This window comes from Tamandua tetradactyla, chromosome 7 (assembly GCF_023851605.1).
Source record: "Tamandua tetradactyla isolate mTamTet1 chromosome 7, mTamTet1.pri, whole genome shotgun sequence".
NCBI classification, from domain to species: Eukaryota; Metazoa; Chordata; class Mammalia; order Pilosa; family Myrmecophagidae; genus Tamandua; species Tamandua tetradactyla.
Window position 1 is genome coordinate 138905546 of NC_135333.1, and position 22306 is coordinate 138927851.

The 22306-nt window shown below is 31.4% G+C and overlaps 1 protein-coding gene across 11 annotated transcripts in view; it reads left to right on the forward strand.

Annotated features, from left to right (window-relative positions):
* CNOT2 (CCR4-NOT transcription complex subunit 2) overlaps window positions 1–16232 on the forward strand; it is a 118375-nt gene extending 102143 nt beyond the window's left edge. For 10 of the 11 annotated variants that reach the window (XM_077111426.1, XM_077111418.1, XM_077111417.1 and 7 more), the window contains 8 exons: window positions 902–1026; window positions 2046–2166; window positions 2256–2412; window positions 4841–4902; window positions 4993–5042; window positions 6942–7042; window positions 9145–9289; window positions 15094–16232. In XM_077111426.1, the coding sequence (XP_076967541.1) occupies window positions 902–1026; window positions 2046–2166; window positions 2256–2412; window positions 4841–4902; window positions 4993–5042; window positions 6942–7042; window positions 9145–9289; window positions 15094–15180 (848 nt within the window). In that variant the 3' untranslated portion in view covers window positions 15181–16232. Of the gene's footprint in view, window positions 1–901; window positions 1027–2045; window positions 2167–2255; window positions 2413–4840; window positions 4903–4992; window positions 5043–5295; window positions 5446–6941; window positions 7043–9144; window positions 9290–15093 lie in introns of those variants that run through there. The other variant, XM_077111423.1, reaches the window with a different exon arrangement.
* Window positions 16233–22306: the final 6074 nt, after the last annotated feature.

The window sequence follows — 22306 nt, forward strand, 5'->3', positions numbered from 1 at the left end:
ACAGTGAACTTAGATCAGTGACTCTAAGAATTGCTACTTTTTCCCCCAACTTCAACAAAGAAGGATTTCTATACCTTTCAGAATATGAATACATATAATAATATGTGAAGAAGTGAAAAATTTATTGTTCATATTTTAAGGTTTCCAAATTAGTCTTCAAAAAAAATGATCTGCCCTGAAAGTTGAGTACCTAGCTACTTGATTCTCAGTTCAGACTCTAATGTTTTTAACCTTTCCTCATAGGTCCATTTTTTCATCCCTTTAATCATTCCCGTTGCTCTCCTTGGACCATCTCTAGTTTCTCCATATCGTTCTTGAATTGTGGAGCCCCAAACTGGATATTGTTCTCCAATAAGGGCCTGACTTATGCCAAGTATAGTGGGAGGATTACTTCCCAGTTCTTGCATGTTTTGCATCTATAACATGGAGTCCAGGAAAATCTGAAATAATATGGAGTTGTTTTGTAATTGATTGCAATTTGCTCACTCTGTAAGTCACTTTCAAGTAGAATACTGACATTTCTTTTAAATTTGTGTTCATTTTCGTATTTAACAGTTTACTGGTGTTTATTATATCTAGTCAATATTTAAATAAAGCAAGTTTTTAAACCAGATTTTTAAATCATTATTATCAATATGCAGTCATATTTTAAGCATCTATGTATGAAATTAGATTAGAATTACAGAATTACCACTTCCCTTGTATTTTGTGTGTTGAGTTATTAATCAGTATATCAAAATTTAGTTCTTCATTGTTGCCTGAATATTAATTTTCTGAAGTACATTTTCATAGCATTAAAAAAATTGGGGGGTATATTATAATAAGAAAAATAAAATTTTCATATTCTGTAGCAAAATATCAAATATCAATTTCAATTCTTAAAATTTTTTTCATTACCTAGTTGGGATGGTAACAAAACCAGCAAATGAGCAATCCCAGGACTTCTCAATACACAATGAAGATTTTCCAGCATTACCCGGTTCCAGCTATAAAGATCCAACATCAAGTAATGATGACAGTAAATCTGTAAGTAACTGAAAATTGTGTGTGTAAATGGTGTAGGTTTTTTCCCCTCAGATTTTTCTTACATTAACAAGTCTATACAGTATATTAAGGAGTTACTAAATACTGTTGCAAAACTGCTTATTTTTGAAAATCTGTAATAATCTAACTTCTGAAGAATGTGGAAAAACTTTATAACCTAGAAGATAGCCTATTTTTTTCCTATTTCATATAGGTTTGCAAATTTCTGTTGAACTTCTCAGAGTTAATTTAGACTTTTATTGTAGTCCCTGTCAGCTGGATCCCATGAAGTTTGATATTATAGCCTTCTAAGGAGCTGTGTTTTTCTTGAGTAAGTTTTCTCCTTGAAGAATCTTTATACACATTTTTATTCCTGTGTTGATTCAACCAACTCAGCTTCTTCTTTCTGACTTAACAAATGTGTTTATTTCTTCCACATTTCATTGAAAATAGCAATATTTTTGTGTGTGATGGGAGTTGTATATAATTAAAATAATTGATAAAGAAGGTTGTTGGGTAAGAATTAAAATAAGTACAAATTAAGGAAGCTAATGTATTTTAACTTACCTGAAGGTTGTTATGGTAATATTTTATTAAATAATGGACTATATTTAGTATCTTTTCTAATTGAAAGCATTAAGTTTAACTTCAAGTATATCCCAAAACATAAAGCCCTGATATATAGATAAACCTATATAACATGTCTATACATATATATGTATACAAGTGTGTGTGTGTGTGTGCAGATAGATTTTTTCCTGTGACTGAAGATCTGAGATAAGTGAGAATGTTTTTGCTAGAGTTCTTGTCCTTTAAATATTATAATGTAGATGATAAAAGATTTATTTGTGCATCAGAGGACATAAATAGAAACAATAATTTCATGTAGAACTTGAAAAACAGGTAATAATTTACTACCCATTTAAATATAATAAAGAATTAATGGCAAGATATTAATATATAAACTTGAGTTTTTTGCACTTAGCAAATTTTAATGTCCTATTTAATTTTTTTCATGTTAGAATTTGAATACATCTGGCAAGACAACCTCGAGTACAGATGGACCCAAATTCCCTGGAGATAAAAGTTCATCAACCCAAAATAATAACCAGCAGAAAAAAGGGATCCAGGTGTTACCTGATGGTGGGACTCTATAAACATGTCAAAGATTTTATAGAATTCGTTTTCTTTACTTTTCTCCCAAGATAAAGATGACTGTTTTTCTTATCCAGGTCGGGTTACTAACATTCCTCAAGGGATGGTGACGGACCAATTTGGAATGATTGGCCTGTTAACATTTATCAGGGCAGCAGAGACAGACCCAGGAATGGTACATCTTGCATTAGGAAGTGACTTAACAACGTTAGGCCTCAATCTGAACTCTCCTGAGTAAGTTTTTTCTTTTCTTCCACATTTGTATATAATTCTTTCCTGCATTCCTTCAGATTTTAATCTCACGTCATTTTAATCTCACATTATATCACCTGCTGCCACTCACATTTTACTGTCGTCTGCCATCTCACTGAATTATTCCCCCTCATATTAGCTCATGGATCACTATCACTCTCCAATATTATTTCTGTCATAATTTGGTAGTTTCAGTCAGTATACACATGTATGATCTTCCTAAAATCTAAACTCAGCATCTTGAATCTTCCTCCTCTAATCTTGTTTTTTTACCATATATCAGCCACTTACTTCTTTAGTCATACCTTTGGCCTAAACCAATCATTACCAGTAACTACAGTCTGTGCTGCCCATGTTCTCTGATGACCATGTCCTGGTTTTTCTTTTTTTCCATCAATCTCTTTCTAGTACTAAGACTCCAGTAAACTTTGGCCCATCAGGAACTTCAGTCTGTTGATCCTTCCACCTTTTTGCTGCTCCTCAGTATCTTCCCTTCTCACTTCCCCCACAGTGAACTCATTCCCTAGTTAAATTTATGGTCAGTCATAATTGGTCCTTTACATTTATCCTTGACTCCTTTGTTCTGTCTGTGTGTACTTACATGGCAAAATCCACAAGCCTGATTAAATATCTATTTATTCCATTTCTGACTTGGGCTGTTAGAGTTGGCTAGAAAAAAATCACCCAACTTCATTGCCTGATTTCATTTCAAACACATGATTAGAAGTAGACCCTTAAATTCAGTCAGGTAATTATACATGGCATGCCGAATCCACAGTTGTTTTTGCTCTCCTATGCAACTATTTTATACTTATCTTTTCAAGCCCCTATTACCTTCTCCCCTCCATCCTTACTATCAGGTCATGACCAAGCTTTTTATTTCTATTTTAAGAAAAATTGAAGCAATCAGAAGAGAATTTTGACAAAGTCCTGCCACCAAATCTACTTACTGCCATCTGCACTTATCTTATTCTTGTATCCTACCTTTGTATCATAGTTGATCCATGCTTCCATATAAAGTCTCTCTTAGAAATTTAAGAACATGTCTCTAATAATACTTTCTTGTCCTACAGCATCAATTTTTTGTACTTTATTGGATAATTATAAAGTACAAGTATGCTTTTACTACTTCTGTCTTACAAAAAGAACTTATTTTGATCCAACATCTTCTTCTGGTTGGGGCCCATTCCTTTGAAGCATCCTTTTGGAGCAGATTTCTCAAAAGTCATCTCAGTATCTCTAGTTTGTCTTCTCCCATTCTCTCTTAAGTCCTTAAAGTCAGGATTTTGTCCCCACCATTCCACTAAGATTTTTCTCATCAAGGTTACCAATGACCTCCATATTTTTTAATTCAGTGGCACTTGTAGGAACTCATCATTCTTGACTCAGCAATATTTGACCTAGTTGAACCATTGCTTCCTCTCCTTATACACATTTTTCATTTAGCTTTGAGGACACCATTCTTACTTTTTTTCATTCTCATGGGTTGCTCCTAGAGAGTTCCCTTTTCTAGTACTTCCTACACTTTTTCCTCTCCTCTTTGTTTTAGTCCTCTTCTCTAGATTTACTCACTTGATGATGTTTTCCAGTCTCATAGCTTTAAATACCATCTGTATATTTAGGAATCCCAAACTTGTATTTCCAATCCAGGCTTCTCTCCTGAACTTGAGATTTTTAGATCCTATTGACAAGTAGACATTTCCTGGATGATCTTCCTGCCCAAACTTACTCTATCTATAGCCTTTCCCATCTCAGTTCATTGTAATTCTATCTTCCTAGAGGCCTGATATCATCCTTAACTGCTCGTTTGTTTTATAGGTCATATCCAGTCTTTTTTCCAAAGTATAGGCAGAATCTGACCACATCTTAACTATTTTTAACTGCTACCACCTATGTTTGAATCACCATCCTCCATTGCCTGGATTTACTGAATGTTCCTGATTCTTCCCTTGCCACTTCCCATGCAGTCTCTTCTTCATATGGCAGCCAGGGCGATCCTTTTCATATAAATTACTCCTCTGCCAGTACTCAGTAAAGGCTACTGAGGTTACGTTCTGATTAAAAACCGAAGATCTTTCCAGTGTGGCCCACACAACATTATTGATCTGTCTATATTCCCCTTTTCTTGCCTCAGTATCTTCTTGTTCACTCTGCTGTCTTCTCACTGGCCTTCTTGCTGTTCTTCAGACCTGTCAGTCACATGTTATCCTGTGTATTTAAACTGTATTACAAGGGAAGTAACCCTGTTCTCATTTCCTGCTGTATAAGTTATAGCAATCCAAGAAAGGCAGTTAGAAGTAAAGATACTCATTTTACATTTGAAGTTATTTTTTTGCCTGTATTTCCTAAAAATTAGAAATCTTTTTTTCTACTTTGGATTTCAGAGTGTGTTTTTTTCTCCCTTATTCAGAAATCTCTATCCCAAATTTGCATCACCTTGGGCATCATCACCTTGTCGACCTCAAGACATAGGTAGGAGTATCTATTTGTATTCAGACCTTTTAAACAAATATTTATAAGTGAGAATCAGTTAATAAGGCTTTTTTTCATTTTATTACCCAGACTTCCATGTTCCATCTGAGTACTTAACGAACATTCACATTAGGGATAAGGTGAGTATAATTTATTATTCTACCCCGTAAGCATGAATTTATCTATTTTTCAAAAAAAATTTTTTTAGTTTGGATAACATTTTTATAATAATTAGGGGTGGTCTCAGGAGTATGCTTTCTTAAGTCCATTCAATTATATATAATAATTTTATTTCTTATTCTTGTTTATGATCTTATTGTTTTGATGTTCTGTGGGTATATTTTTTTTAAATAAATGTCAGTACTGGTAAATATTTCTGATATCTAATTACAGGGAACACCAGCAACCACCTTTGATGGAAATAAACTTAACTTGGCAGATCTCAAAGATTTCCTTCTGATATTCTTATTTTATGCCCTTATCAATAAGAAAAATTTTCCTTTGCAATGTTGCAGAAAGTCTTTTTAATTGAATAATAAATGTATGTATTTTAAAGCTAATTAAGAATTTGACTTGGATTTTTCCATATTTTTTCCTTTTTTTAATTACCTACAATCTACATAAAAAGTAGCTATTAATATAAGCTTTAATCTGTTTTATTTTATCAAAATATGCTAAATACTTTTGCTTAAGGGAAGAACTAAGAGAATTCATGTCTTTAGGAAAAAATGCATGTGCAAACTATAGTTTATCCTTGTGAAAGGGTATAATTTAGTGGAAAATGTATTTGCTATATGTAAGTATAAATATGAATATTATAAACATATATAAATAAATTTCAGTGTTTTGAGTTTCAATGTTCATACAGCCGTACAGATGTATGATGAAATGGATATTGATGTTGTGGATGAAGGAGTAAAGGGATATATTTCTCATTATGTCTTTTAGTACTTGAGTAGATAGAAGGCAAGACGTATGAGATGGAAAGGACTAATTTTTTCTATTTGTGGACTGTGATTTGTTGCCACCTCCACCATAGAGGTGTTTTACTCCAATTATCTAAGTGTTCCAGAACCTTTCCTCATGGCAATTTGAGAAATATTAATTTATAAGAACTTGTCACCTTGGGATCTGCTGCCTGCATGGGGATAACATGAATGGAGAGAAAAATTACACTCAATGTAATAGCCAAATAAATTCTTAGATAGAGAATCAAGTAAAGAAATAAAAGTAGTTTGTTTAGGGGAGTTTTTAAGTTTTATCTTAATGTGAGAGTGTGAGACTATTGACCTCACCTATGTTTTATAGTTCGGTAGGCAGTTACATTTCTACACTCTGCTTCGTTGTGGGAAATAAAATGCAGTCATCTGTCAGTCATCCATATAAACAAAATAACAATCATCTTTCTGTGATTTCTGTATTTACCATCTGTGAATTGCTAAAAACATATAACTAAATGATTTGCGAGTCACTCTCCGATAGACTCAATTAACATTCCTTCTAAGCCTTCCATATAAATGACACTCTCAAAGGATGCTTTCACATATATATTCACTCAATTTCATTTGGTTACTTAGTAACTATCATAGATACCATTGTCCACATTTACAGTTAAAGTTCATAGATGTTTATAACTTGGACATGGTCATATTATTAAATAGTGGAAGTAGGGTTTGAATGCAAGACCTGGATCTCTGAGCACAGTATTCTAGTATTGTTGTCACACTGGGTATCAGTAAATCATTGGAATGAGAAAGACAACATTTGGTCTTGCTTTGGAAGTTTTTATTTAGTTTTTTTATTTCCCATTAGTATGTCAAATAGATGTATCAGTAATAATTGTTAAATGATTTTAGTCGCTCAGATGAAGACACTCCCTTTTAGAATTATAACTACTTATTTGGGCAATCCTGTAACAACAGTTAACTGCCACAAAGGGAAGAGTTTCTCATCTCTTTCCAATTTTACTTCAGTGGTAGAAATTTTATATTAGGATTTTCAAACTTGTTTTATATTTTAGAATAATTTTTCTTTTCCAGCTTGCTGCAATAAAGCTTGGCCGATATGGAGAAGACCTTCTCTTTTATCTCTATTACATGAATGGAGGAGATGTATTACAACTTTTAGCTGCAGTAGAGCTGTATGTTCAAAATATTTAAATCATTTTTGTGTTATAATGCATCTTGGTTTTTTGGAAAGTGTCTTTTTAAAAATGAAAATGGCTAGAGGTAGGAGATTTGTTTTTAAGTCAGAATATTTCTCCAGGAAATTCTTATGTTTACATTTAGTTAAATTAATTTCTATTGACACCATGTAATAGTTTGGTTTCTTAGTCATTGTATACATAAAAAAGGAAGAATTTCAAACTTAAATACTCCTCAGTTCTTAAGAAGACAGTTGATTTGGATTTGGTAGATCTAATTTTTATAAATATATGAAGTATAAGGTATATAGTTCATGATGATAGTTTTTCTTACTTTTTGTGGAACCATGTAAGTTATGATTTCATCATTTAGTAAATATTTATTGAATATTTTATAGGAAAGGCACTGTGTATTTATGTTTTTTGAAGTGTTGATAACGTCTACATTCATTATCAGCAGTCTTTGGACCAATTTAGAAGTTGTAGTTTGTCCATTGGACTGATTTTTTCTTAGTATTTCTGATTTCACTCAGTACTCTTAAATATAAAAGTTTTGTGTCATTTGTCGTATGTCCAGTTGATGACATATTTTGTTACTATATAGTCAGTTATTACTAAAAGTATTATGAATTTATGATTGGGAGACCTTTTTTCATATTTAGTATTTTATTATATTCCTACTAATATTTGTAAATATCCTTGGATCACATGTTTAAAAATGTAAAATTATTGTGTGGATAATTATTTTCTTAATTGAGGGGATTTGTTTTTTCCCATATTTTCCCCTCATTTTTTTATCTACTCCATTTTTTTTATTTTATTAATTAAAAAAAATTACAAGAAACAAACATTCCCAACACATACACTCAGCAATTCACAATATCATCACATAGTTGCATATTCATCATCATGATCATTTCCCAGAACATTAGCATCAATTCAGAAAAAGAAATTAAAAGACAACAGAAAAATATAACAAACAAACAAAAAATTTTACAGGCCATACCCCTTACTGATCCCTTTCATTGATCACTAGCATTTCAAACTAAATCTATTTTAACATTTGTTCCCCTTATTATTTTTATTCCGTATGTTCCTCTCATCTGTTGACAAGGTAGATAAAAGGAGCATCAGACACAAGGTTTTCACAGTCACTCAGTCACATTGTGAAAGCTGTATCATTATACAATCATCATCAAGAAACATGCCTACTGGAACACAGCTCTACATTTTCAGGCAGTTCCCTCCAGCCTCTCCATGACATCTTGGATTACTCCATTTTAATTAATTCATAAGTGAATAAATTCATTCACTTGTCTATCTGTCACTGCGGTTCTGTCTCATTTATGTCAAAAACCTGGTCTCATTGTATTGGTTGGTATTAAGGTATTTACATGGAAATATATTTTACCAGAGATATTTGTAGCACTTTTACCTTCAAGGAGTTGTTCTTTGAATGTTACTCCCCCTAGTTTTAGTTTACAAGTGATGTAAATCCGAATTGATTCTTTCATGAATTATAATGGGTAACCTGTTAGCTTTTAAAATTTAGGAGTAGTGAAACTTGAATAAAAAAGCAAAAGTCACACATTCATTAAAAATTTTCATGGCTATTTTGTTTTCCACAAAGTTATAAAATTATATGAATTTTTTAAAAAGTTAATTCAAAAAAACTTTGTATTTATCTCCATACAAAATATTATAGTTGGAGTTTTTGTTTTAATAGATATCTCAATTTATTTTGAGTGTTAAGAAGAGTAAGAATGCAGTGAAGTTCTAGAACTCAGTATACTTTTATTTTTTCTGCTTACATTACCATCTCATTGCTTTATAGGGCTTTTAAGTTCTCATTTGACTTGCATAAAAAGTTTTTCAGTTAAAGAAAGGCATGTGTATTGAAGACTTTTCTGGCAAATTAAGAAATTATTATGTCCATTTCATTAGAGTTATATGTAATAAAAGTGAGAATTAAGAAGCATCCATGTTAAATTATAATAATCTATAATCCATTTTGGAGAAAAGTTTTACAAAACATAGAAAATGTTTGATGTGAGCCAAGGAAAAAAAGTAATTACCTTTTTTTCCTTTAAATATTGAAGTTTTAACCGTGATTGGAGATACCACAAAGAAGAACGAGTATGGATTACCAGGGCACCAGGCATGGAGCCAACAATGAAAACCAATACATATGAGAGGGGAACATATTACTTCTTTGACTGTCTTAACTGGAGGAAAGTAGCTAAGGTATATTTTTTTCCTTGTGCGAATGTGTAAATGTATATATTTAGAATTTTTTAAAAAGTCTCTTTTAACTGTCTACATGTGCCAAGATTTCCATTCCAATAATGTGCCAGATATTTGCTAAATCTTTTGTCTCCATTTAGTTAGCTTGATTTAAGCTCTAGGAGGATATACAGAAACAAGTTCATTTTATCAGTAGTTGGGAAAATGAACTTGGTAAAAGAGATTTTGTAAAAGTAAAGACTTTTGCACAAGTCTTAGAAAATTTGAGATTTTTCTGTCTACTGAGTTATAAAATAAAGATACCCTCTTGCAATCCAATCATTCATTCTTATATTATTGTTAATTTAAATTAAGCGACTGTGAAATTTTCCTAAAAACAGTATATAAAGAGATATTCTTTTTTTTTTTACATTGTACTTTATACTCATTGCAGGAAAGATGCCTGAATTTTTATTTGCAAGCTATTTAAAGAAATAAAATTACAAGCACAAACCATGACCATTCCTATAACTAGTATGCTGAATATTAAGGAGAAATGGGCTGTAGAAAAAAAGTTGTGTTTTGTTTATGCAACTTTTCTTCAAAGGGAAAAAAAAAACCTATAAAAAGGCAAGATTCTTTCTAACTCTCCTATGTGTAGAATTTCCATGAATGTTAATGCATATTTCACTTTTGTGTTCAGCATCTTCAATTGTGTGTTTAAGACTACCTGGTAGTCTGTGAATAAATGTATGGATTAGATTGACGTGTAAATCCACATTTTAGGCAACTAGGAGTAAAGAAAAATAAATGTCTTTTTATTTTGTTCATTAAATCATTATTGCATTTCTTGTTTTTATTTAAAAAAAACAACAGGTTTTCCCGAAAAAATAAAAAGCTAAATATGTTTTTTGTTTTTTTTTAGTTTGTTTGCTTTTAAAATGTTTTAAGTAAATAATGTCGAAAAGTATACTTAATTTTGTTTTAAATAAATTTAAACAGAAAAATAATATTTGACAGTTCTTTGGACAAGTTTGTAATTAGCTTCTGGCTTTTTCATCACCTTTACTAAATAGATAAAAAGATGAAGCATTTTAAGAATGTAAAATGCTTAAACCAGATATTTATCAGAAAAAAATTATATCCCAGGAATACTTTATGTAAAACTTGATAAAAGAAATAAGATAAACCCAGTGAAAAAGATAAAAATAAGACACACACAGGAGGTTAAATCTTTTATTATAATTACTAGTCTTAGGTGTTTCTCAGTGGTAAATGTCGTTACTTCTCAGACCAGGTCCATTATTTACTGGTTACTGTATTTAACTAATTTTCTGTTCTTTAAGAAATTTAGTATAGTGGAAGGCTATATCCTTTATCATGGCTTTGAATTTACCCTTTCTGCTGTTGGTGCTTTGACCTTGGTCAAGTTAGCTTTCCATCCTGTTTCCTTATCTGTAAATCAAGATATTTACCTCTAGGTTATTACGATGATTAAGTGAGATTACATGTACAACTAAGTGTAGCACTTAACAAATAGTGGTTATTCAGTATATGGAAGTGGCTTGGGTAGTTTGTTGCTGTTATTTTTACCATAATTGCTATTACAGCTTTTTTCTTAGTACTCTTCCAAAGATTGAGAAAACATAGTAGAAAGTATTTTTATTTACTCTCTCCTACACAGTCGAACTTTTGACTTGACCTTTACTTTAAAATTTTTAGCTGTGAATTTGGAAAACTAAAATTTGAGAAATAATATCATTACCTAAGACATGTTCATCAAATTGGAAGCATTTTAGTGACACTGCAAAAAATTATTTTCATAGTGATAAAAACAGGCAGAATTGTTGGCTTGTATCAGCCATTTGGTTATATTAAAATACAAATTCATGAACTTAAAACTTTTAAGTTGCCTTACACTCAAACAATAAATTTTTCAAAGTGGCTTCTACTTTAAGGATGTGTGTTCTGTGCTTTCCCAGAAATTGAGTGAAGAATTAAGAAATTTAGGTTCTGCTCACAGTATATTTATTAACAGACTTTATCAAACAATGGAAAATCCATTAATATGCCATGTTCCAAGTTAACTTTAAAATCCCTATCTTTAAAGTGATTGACTATTAACAGGTGAAGACCATCATCTATAAAATGAGTGTCCTTTATTATTCCCAGGTGAAAAAACATTATGTAATTTAAGCTCATTGTAAAAAGACTACAATATGAATTAGTATTAGATCTAATAGTTTGATTTATAATGGTGTAGTAGTTGAGACATACTGAGCTAATTTAGACCATAATCTCGTTCTCCATTTACAGTATTGTCTGAGCTTTATTTGTAAGTCATTTCATAGCCTTAGAGAATTTTAAATAATATTAACTAAGGGGTTAAATGATTTTAAAATGAAAGTATTTCATACCCCCTAAAGACTTCTGCAATCTTGAGTTCTAGGATCCATTCCATTATTTTAAAAATTTCTATAAATCAGTAATGCATGTACATAAAATGTTTGTCATGATATTTGCCTGTTCTTTTTCTTTTTTAGATAGCTTTGCTTTCAAAAGTCTGTGTTGCCCTATAAAAGTAGAACTATTCATATCCCAATTTAAAATTCATGTCAAAAAAATACATGTGTATATCCATAATGGGTAAAAGTTTTAAAATAATTTTTCACAGTGAATATTAAGATCATAGAAATTGTCCTAATAGCAATAGCTTTTTCAAACTGTAGACTTAAAAATTTAAGAGTTCTTTGAACCTCAGTTGACCTTGTGGGTCCAGCACTGAATAGGATTTTTAATGTTTAGATTTTTTTATTATATAATGGATACTCTATATAAAGTGAGATTATTTTCCAGGACTTTCATATGGGTACATATTTAAACTTTAATTAGTAATATAGTTTCTCTTTAAAACGATGCAAATTATTTCTAACTCTATATTTTGCTGCTTCTTTCCTGGAATTTAAGTTAATGAGCATTTATTATGGGTGAGAGAAAGCTAATATTTTTGAGGATTTGAGAAAGCATTCCTGCAGTGTTATGTTTCCCTGTATAAATAGTTCAGTGGTGACATTAATTTGCAATAATTTTATTTGATCAGCTGAATCCAGTGCATATATTTCAGTTGTTTCACAGTAATCTGTTGAAAATACAAAGCCTAATTTTATTAACAGAAAAACTAAAGCAGTAAAAAGTTATTTAATTGACAAGTATTTAAAACTTTCTAGCGTGCCTTTTTAATCATTAAAAAGGCAATCTACTAATCCTTCTTTTTCAGTCAATAATAAATATATAGAGAGACCTTCTAATACATAATTATGGAATATTATCCCCACAATTAAGTATTCTGTTCCTGAAACAAATGATGAAAAGTTTGTGTTTATTCATTTATCAGTTGTTAAATACACACCTGAGTGGGCCTGGCACTATTCCAGGCAGGAGATAGTAGTATGAAAAAAGACACATTTCTTGCCCCTACAGAATACAGAAGTGTGTACATGTGTATGTTTGTTGTGTGTATTCATATAAGCATGTAAAAGAGATGTAATTGGTAGATACCGGTGTGTTATAAGCTTTATGTATTTTAAGAAGAATACATGGATGCAGGTGCAAGGGTAGTTCAGTGGTAGAAGTCTCACCTTTTCATGGAAGAGACATGAGTTCAATTCCCAGTTCATGCATCCCAAAAAAACAAACAAAACAGACAAACTAACAAAATTCAGCAAATGGTGCTGTAATAACAGGATACTCACGTGGAAAAATAATGAAATGTGACCCCGCCATACAGCATACCAAAAAAACATGTATGATAAAATTTGACATAGATAATTACTGATAAACAAAAGTCTGTCTGATTTTCTTAATGGTCATTTAGACTTAAACTCATCTTTTTTAATATGTAGGAAAAATATGTGCATTGGTAAAAATCTGGTTTAAATTCCAATAATGTAGTTCACCAGTGGACTATGAAGAAGACAGATTACATGAACAAAATTATATAATTAATATCATTATATGCTAGTTTATGTAGTTATATCAAAATATATAATTTATATGATATATATATTTATTATATATAGCAGAGATCATGAATTTATCATTTGTTTCACAGTAACAGTCTTTTGACCCTATCTATAGCTACGTATATTTGTGGTAACCAAGGTGCCGGTTTTAATTTCGAAAGAATAAGATAATAAAGATGTATTTTCTGCACTAATTTGGATATTCCCATTTAGTCATATAGTTAAATTTTTCTAATTCCTGGGCAGGGTTGGGAAGTGGAAAAATGATGGCTACACAAGCAGGATAGAAGATGCAGATGTGTTGATTCTGCTCTTTGCTAATTTTTACTGATACATGACATTCCTCTGTACTTTAGTTACTCTGTCATTTGAAGGGAACATTTTTCAGGTTAAAATCACCAGAGTGTACTTTCTTTATAAACATTTGTCATTTGAAATAATTTTTCAAAATTGTTTCTATATATTTAATATAATTCTATTTTGGATTTGAAGCTAAACATATTTACAAATGTGTTATATCAGAAAAGACAAATTTTGGAGTCACATGAGTCTGGATCCTAATCTTAGGTCTGCCATTTACGTTGTAACTTGGGCAAGTTACTTCTGTGTCTCATTTTCCTCAGGTCCAAAATTAGTATAATGATATATATTTTCCAGGGTGATTGTAAAGATGAGAATAAAACTAGTACATCTTTAGTTTTGATTCTTGGTAAACTTTCAATAAATTATACCTGCTATTTCTGGAATTGTGAATGTAATATCCTTAAATTTTAAATATTCAATTATATATCTCAAAGTTTAATCATTATGGCCTAGGTTTTCGTTTTCATTTAATTTAACAATGGAAACATCAGCTCCATTATGGAATCAATTTGAAATCAAACAGGTAAGGTACAATTTGTTAACCCATGATGCTAAAGCCATTTGTTGTCTTAATCTTTAATACATATTAAACTTCATAATTCTTTAAATGGGATTATACAGTGATAACTTGTGCTAATTCACATTGTAGAATTTATAATCTTAGAATTTGCCTTTTGTAGTTCCAGAGAAATACTTTTGTAAACGAAGTATATTCTGTTACTCTTATTCTTGATCTTTAGAAAAGTATCATGAAAATTGCTTTACCATTCTTAAATTTTAAAGGTCCTGAAGTTGATAAAGTATTTTTGAATATTTGATAAAAATGTGTTATACCAGGAGTCCTCAAGTCTACCTACAGCAAAACTACTATCTGGATTTGGGTGGCATTGCATTATATTTATGTCAGGGTTTGGGGAAATCCGAAGATGTGTGAGTTTTATATTCATTATTTTCCCCATATTTTAATGGAGATAAAATAACTTTATGTAAGTATGATAAAACAAATTAGAACTTTTACTTTATTCCTGAACTTTTTTCAAGAAAAAAGTAAATTTTTCGGTTTTACACTTCCTTGAAGGGGATTTTACTTTAGAATATCCTGTAATTTTCAGTGCTTTTCATTAGAGACATAGTAACTGTCTCATTCAAAATTTTATTTAAGCAAAAAGTTATTTAAAATTTATGCTTTACAATAGATGTTCATGACTAGCCTCTTTTACACAGAAAGTTTGTATTTCTGTACTTATCAGATAGAAACCATAGTGTTTTACTTCAAGCTACATTTTACTTAGAGGAAAAACTAATTGTGATATTTATGTTTATATTTGTTTATATGTAGGTATTTTTTGTGCCCATATAGTAAAATGCATTTTGACAAAAAGCAGATCAGAGGGGAACGTTACAATGAAATCATCTAAATCCTTGAATTTACTTTTGTAGGAGTTCCATCTGGAATATGACAAATTAGAAGAGCGGCCTCATCTGCCATCCACCTTCAACTACAACCCTGCTCAGCAAGCCTTCTAAAAAGACTTCCCTTTTCTTGGGGTATGGCTGTCTCAGCACAATACTCAACATAACTGCAGAACTGATGTGGCTCAGGCACCCTGGTTTTAATTCCTTGAGGATCTGGCAATTGGCTTATGCAAAGGGTCACCATTTGAGGTCCTGCCTTACTAATTATGTGCTGCCCAACAACTAAATTTGTAATTTGTTTTTCTCTAGTTTGAGCAGGGTCTGAATTTTTTCATTTATTTTCTTTTTTGCTATCAGACAGACTTGGGTCTGTAAAGACAAGCGATTACACTGACAGAAGTTTACCATTTAGTTTCTAAATGTAAAAAAGAAAACCCACAAAAGACTCAACAAAATTAGACCACAAAATTTACATTGTTCATTGTAGCACTATTGGTAATAAAATAACAAATGTTTGTGCATTTTTATGTGAGGATCCTTCTCGTATTTCATTTGGAAAGATGAGCAAGGTCTGCTTCCTTCATTTTACTTCCCCTTGTTTTTGAAAGGCAGTTTCGCCAAACTTAATGCAAGAATATCTGACTGTTTAGAAGAAAGATATTGCCACAATCTCTGGATGGTTTCCAGGGTTGTGTTATTACTGAGCTTCATCTTTCCAGAATGAGCAAAACACTGTCCAGTCTTTGTTACGATTTTGTAATAAATGTGTACATTTTTTTTAAATTTTTGGACATCACATGAATAAAGGTATGTATGTACGAATGTGTATATATTATATATATGACATCTATTTTGGAAAATGTTTGCCCTGCTGTACCTCATTTTTAGGAGGTGTGCATGGATGCAATATATGAAAATGGGACATTCTGGAACTGCTGGTCAGGGGACTTTGTCGCCCTGTGCACTAAAGGGCCAGATTTTCAGCAGCCAAGGACATCCATACCCAAGTGAATGTGATGGGACTTAAAGAAGTGAACTGAGACAATTCACTCTGGCTGTTTGAACAGCAGCGTTTCATAGGAAGAGAAAAAAAGATCAATCTTGTATTTTCTGACCACATAAAGGCTTCTTCTCTTTGTAATAAAGTAGAAAAGCTCTCCTCACTGCAGTGTTGACTTTGATTTGAAATTGTGAAATCATTTATTCAACATAAAATATAGAAGACAAAACTTAAGTTTTACAAAAATCAGACTGGTGACAATTTTAAATAAAGTCCTTTTTTCAGCTTTTGACAATTGAATGGAACCATACACCATTTTACTTGTAGGTTAAAATGTTAGACATTCTTAGTATTAATCAAGTTTAAAATACAGAGAACTATTTTTAAAGTGGATTATGTCAATGGCAGCTTTAGAAATAAAATGGATACACATGGGACCTAATCATAGTATTTTTTGGAGAAATTTGATAGACCTTTGGAATTTATCTTTAAGAGTAATGTGCAAAATAAGGTAAGCTGAAAAAATGGGAGGAAGGGGCTGGGATAAAATTGACATTTAATTTGCTGACCTGGATTTTCACATTGATGATTTTTTTTTCCATCTATAGACAATGTTTTTAAAAATATCTGAAGACTGAAGCTACTAAAGCAGAGCTAGAGATAGCAAAAAAAAAAGCAGTGAGTTTTGACTCTTAAAATTTTCATTTTTAACCTATTTTTCTATGTAGAGTGAAAGCTCACTGACATTTACCAAATCATGTTTGAAAATGAAATGTTTATGACATTGCTGTGTTTATGTATCAGGAATATAAAATAGCTCAAAATTTATTTTTTCTATGTATTTTGAGATATAAAAAATTGACAAAAATTTCAGGTTTTTCTTATCTTTCAGAATTTAAACCAAAGCACTTGGTAATTACAGTTTTGACTATTATGCAGAAAGTCTTCATAGAGCACTGTATATCATATTTAACATATGCCAAAGTAAAATCCTAGAAGTCTATTTCTTAAAAAATATTATAATTTTTCATAATAACTCACTTTGTAAAATGTAACTTTTCCTAGATAACCATAATACTGGTAAGAAGAAAAAGATGTGGCAGGGGATCTTTATTCTTATCGTACAAACATAACAGGTTATCTAGATTAAAATCTTAGCTGAACATGGTTGTGATTGGTATTGTCTAAACTCAGAAAAACAAGATAGGTCATATCTAGTGATTTTGAATTACGACTCAGAGAAGTAAGGTAGCTCATATCAAATGTTTATTGTCTTGGTTCTCATTTTTTTAACTGCCGTATAGAGATTTTTAAGTTCACAGTTTTCCAGTTTTCTGATGACTTTTTACCCTGAGAATCAAACTAAGGAAATTCTTTTATGTAAACTAACTTTTTGTAATTTAAGATACAATGCTCTTGACTTCAAATCCAAGTTTAAAAATTCTATTTGAAATCCTTAATATTAAAATATTTACTATAACACAGTTATATTTCTTGGTTACAGAAATTGACCTAAACTAATTAAATTTCACTTTTTTCCTTTAGATTTAATTGTTAATTTTTCCATGTATCTAATGACATAAATGTTAAATTAAATTTTGAGATAAGCCATAGTTGACTTTCTGGAAACACAGTCTGCAAAGGGAAGTCCTTTAGGCTTTTTAGTTGCAGATATTTATCCTGTGCCTTTTGTGGTGTTTTATAATTTATATGATGCAGCTTCATTTTCAGGGATTTTTTCATTGCACAAACAAAACTTCCATAGATATAACAAAGTTTAATTAAGTACTGAAAGTTTATTTGAATTCTTATAGTATACATAAAGCCAACCACTTAACTGGTCTTTTCTTTTTTGCCACTGAAATTAGGACATAGGTGCTTGACAAATACTTGTTAATTAAATGGTATAAGTTGATACTTCAATTTCAAAATAAAATATACAAATTAAAACATTGGGGTTTGAAATAATTTGCTCTTGCTGTAATTTCATTTATACAAGAATTTTTAAGTGTTTTCTATTGTTTTAAAAATTGCAACTTTTCCCCACTCCACTCTTTCTACCTGTTCCTTCCTCTGAATCACCTTTCATTTACAGACCACAGATCTTCCATTTTGTTCACCTGTGTTTATCACCTGTAAAATATGTGGCATCTGAGCGTGGCCACTGAGGAGGACTCTTATTTTATTCTGCTTAATAGCATCAATTTTGCCAAAAGAGATGCTGAAAACCTAAATGTGCATGTGCTAAACAAAGAGTATGCTAGAATTTAATGTTCTTTTAACCATGTTTTTGAATATGGAATTAATAAAGAAGGCCTAGAGATACTAACTAGGCTCTTTTAAGACAGTCTCTTGAGAATGAGAGAAGCTGAGCTAATGTCAGTGTCTTTTTCCTTTTTTAAAAGGTGAGTTCTAATGGCATTTCACAAGACTCTCCTTGCCGCTGGCATTACCAATAAATTAGATCCAATCATATGTAGATGACAAATCTGGGAGAAGGATTAAACAAGTAGGGATCTAAATCTAACCCAGTAGTTTGGTGTGTTGAGTTGAATCACATAGGATACACTGAATTAGAATAATTATTTGGTTTTGCACTTTGGTTGCAAAAATGAAAAGAATAAATAAAGGATGGTAGAACATGATGGCTTGAAAGTGGTTCACATGAAGATCAATGTGAATTGTGATTCAGCTGCCAAAAATACTATTGTTATCTTAGACTACATTTGGTAATAGTACTCGAAACAAGGTAGGAAGCCTTTTGTACTTGAAATGATGGTCAGACCACATCTGAAATGTTAGGTCCAGTTTGCTGTATTTTAAGAGACTCTGAAGGGGAATGTAGAAGGGGGTTGGATGTGACACGCCTTCTAGCTGCCAAGCGATAATACTAAGTTTTACATATACTATTATATCCTTCTTTCAGAATAGTATTACAAGGTAAGTTTTAGTATCCTCATTTTACGGACTGTAAATTTAAAAGGTCATGGAAAAATTTTTAAAGCCCAAGGAAGTAGTAGTGTTTAGTTTTAGAGAAAAAACTTTGAAAAATGGTTTCTCTCTTCAGGTATCATCCTGTCTGTCTTAAGGTATCAGATTCAAGAGCTATCAGTGAAAAACAAATCATGTTCATCTGTGAAACTGACAAGCAGAACTAGGACCTAGGTCCAGTGAGAGATTTCAGTGTAATATTAAAAAGTAGCAGGTGGTTAGTTTCAAATTTTGAAGTGAATTGCTTTGTAAGGTGTTGGAATCAACTTCACAGAGCTTAAGAAGAAACTGGACAATGTTATAAGGAGAAACTGGACAATGTTATATAAGGTAAGGTAACTGAACTAAGCTGTATGATCTTGAATGTTTCCATGGTTCACTGAAGAGAAGTGAGATAATTATTATGTTGCCACAAATCTAATTGCCAATATTTATAAAGCACACCATTATTTTATGTATCAACACTAAGGAAGAAAAAGTAGCTCAAACAACAAGCCACCAATTATAAAATGCATCCAAATTTCAAAGATGTTATGTCTGGAAAAAAAAATGTGAATCTTAGAATTGATGAAATATAGCAGAAAAGAACTACAGATCAGCTAATGGGAGGCATGAAAGCCATTTTTAAATGTAGAAAGGACAAATGAGGAAGAAGGTAAGTCTCAAATCAGCAGGTAGATGAATGAGACATATTTGGGTTCTGTATTAAGGTGCTGTCCCCCACACTACTAGCTTCTTTATAAGATGAGGATGCGATCAACAAAATGTTCAAGCAGAAACCGAACGACTGCCAGAATTGAAAGGACTGCCTTTTTTTGAGTGAAAAGTTGGATTTGTTGATGTTTAGGCTTCTTCAACTTTTAAAGATGTTGATATCTTTTTCTTGATCTGAAGTTGGAAATATAATGTCATCAAGGGCTAAAAAGCATATTCTTTAAAGCATTGACAGTCTAAGGTAGGTGCTATTCTAGGAGTCATGAATAAAGTTTACTAAAAATTACTTATTTTGGAAAGAAATTTAAATCATCAACAAAGACTTACAAAAGGCACCAGTAATCAGCTTACCTGCTTTTTGTAAAATTTAGAACCAGGAACATGAAACTTACTAGTAGAGAATAATAAATAATAAATCATATATATTAACCAAATGCATTTATTTAAGTTTTACGTTCCAGAGAGGGAAGAAACAGTTTGGGTTAAGTTTTGAGGTCAGTGTTTAACTTGAAGTGATAGATTGCAACAGTGTGCCATCGACTGTTTTCTGCTACAGTAATGATCACAAAAATTAGATTCAGCACCATTTGTCACATGCTAAAATACTTGAGCTGAGATTCATATTATCTTCTATTTGGCAAAACTAACTTTTCGTTATGAGGTTTATCTTGGTTTTCATTTCCAAGACCTAATAGATGTCTGTCTATACCACAGATAATATTGATACTTGTCAGAGAAGGTGAAAATAAAGTTGTATGCATAAATGGTAGTTCTTTTACACAATAATAATTGAGGGTAGTAGCTCAGGAAAACAGAATTTTTCACTATCAGCATTTCCTGAAACATATTTTGATGATTGGCATTTGTTTGTAGCCTGTGTCATTTTGCTCACATAATTTTATTTTTTAAACTTACAACGATGATAATTTTCTTACCAATCTATTTTCTGGACTCTGTTTTTCTTACCAGTCTATTTTCTAGAATATACTGGAGATAGCTTTGTTAATAACACACGAAAATTTGAACCTTGAACTGTTTGAAAAAAAATGCATCAATTTGAAGGGTGTTAGGTCCAGAAATGGCTGGGTTTTTTCAGAATTAGGTCTTGATATTCATAATGAAAAGCTATTTTAAAATGAACACTGATCATTCTTCAAAATTATACAGCTCCATGAGAAAAACTTAAATGCAGGAATGACATAGTTTCATCTTGTGTTTAAAAATAAAAATGTGGGGCAGCCAGAATGATTTGAAGCTGTCTTTAAATCTGTTACATACTGAACATTTATTTTAAGAGGTAGTTTTAGTTACCATATGTAACGGTTCCGCAAAAAAAATGGGCTGTCTTAAGAAAGTTTGAGCTAAGTATTTCCCTTCTTAAGAGAAAGCCCGACTTATCTGATGAATATTTGATCTTGAAATGGTTAATAATCTTAAAATTTGCCCTTAAGCTACTTAATTAAAACAAATATGCTCTTAAGCTACTGTATGAAAATTATATCTCAGTTTTAAAAATGCAAGTATACTCGGCAGTTTTTACTCTGCTAAATATATTTCCAGATTTCCCTTATCTAGTTTTTATATAGTTTTTTCAGTTATTTGAATATGAAATTAGCTGATATGCACATCTCTGTTTTAATCCAAATCCTCAAAAGTTAAAATGAATCATTTTTCCCTGCTTCTCTCTATATTAGCAGTGATGCTGTTGGTTAATGAATAACAAAATCTATCATTCTTGTAATGGTTTTCGGTTGGATAGCATGGGAAAGAAAGGTACAGACTTTCATTTTAGAGAATTTTAAAGCAGGAAGGCTGTTTTATACCTAACTCTTAAATATCCTTTCTAACTTTAAATTATCTTTTATTCTTAGCATTTTGGAGTAAAAGTAAGTCCTTAATTTTCTAAATCAGATCAAAAGAGAATACTGAAGAACCTGAAGATTAGCCTAAGAAGTAAAGGCCTAGAGAGAACATGACAGCTGTCTGATTGGCATCATTTGTAACGCAGATAATCTTTATCTTACACAGTACCAAAGGGCAGAATAAGAAGCATTACACAAAGTAACCGCAAGATTATGGCAAGGCAGGTTTCAATTTACATTAAGGAAGTAGCACCTCACAAAAATTTTAAGAGGCCTCAAATCCAATTGTTTTGAATTAAGTTAATTTCTCATCACTGGAAGGGTCCGAAGAAAGGCAAGAAAAATTACTCAAATATTAGGTGATTTCTGCATTTAGAGGGGGATAGGCTTTCTTTCTAGAATAAAATTATGTAATGACTTACTAACATCTAGTTATTCTCTATGTTCCCTTCTACTTTGACTCTAACTTGATTTGCAAAATGAGCCTCTTTGAAACCTAAATACTACCCTAAAGCTTGCTCTCCCACATAAAACTACACTACATGTATTTGTTATGCATCTGGCAAAGAGCTCTTCTCAACCCAAATGTGATTCAGAGTAAAATTAAACGGGGGGGGGGGGGGGGAGGACCAGGATAAATTATTAGGTTATTCATCTACCCTCTGTTCCT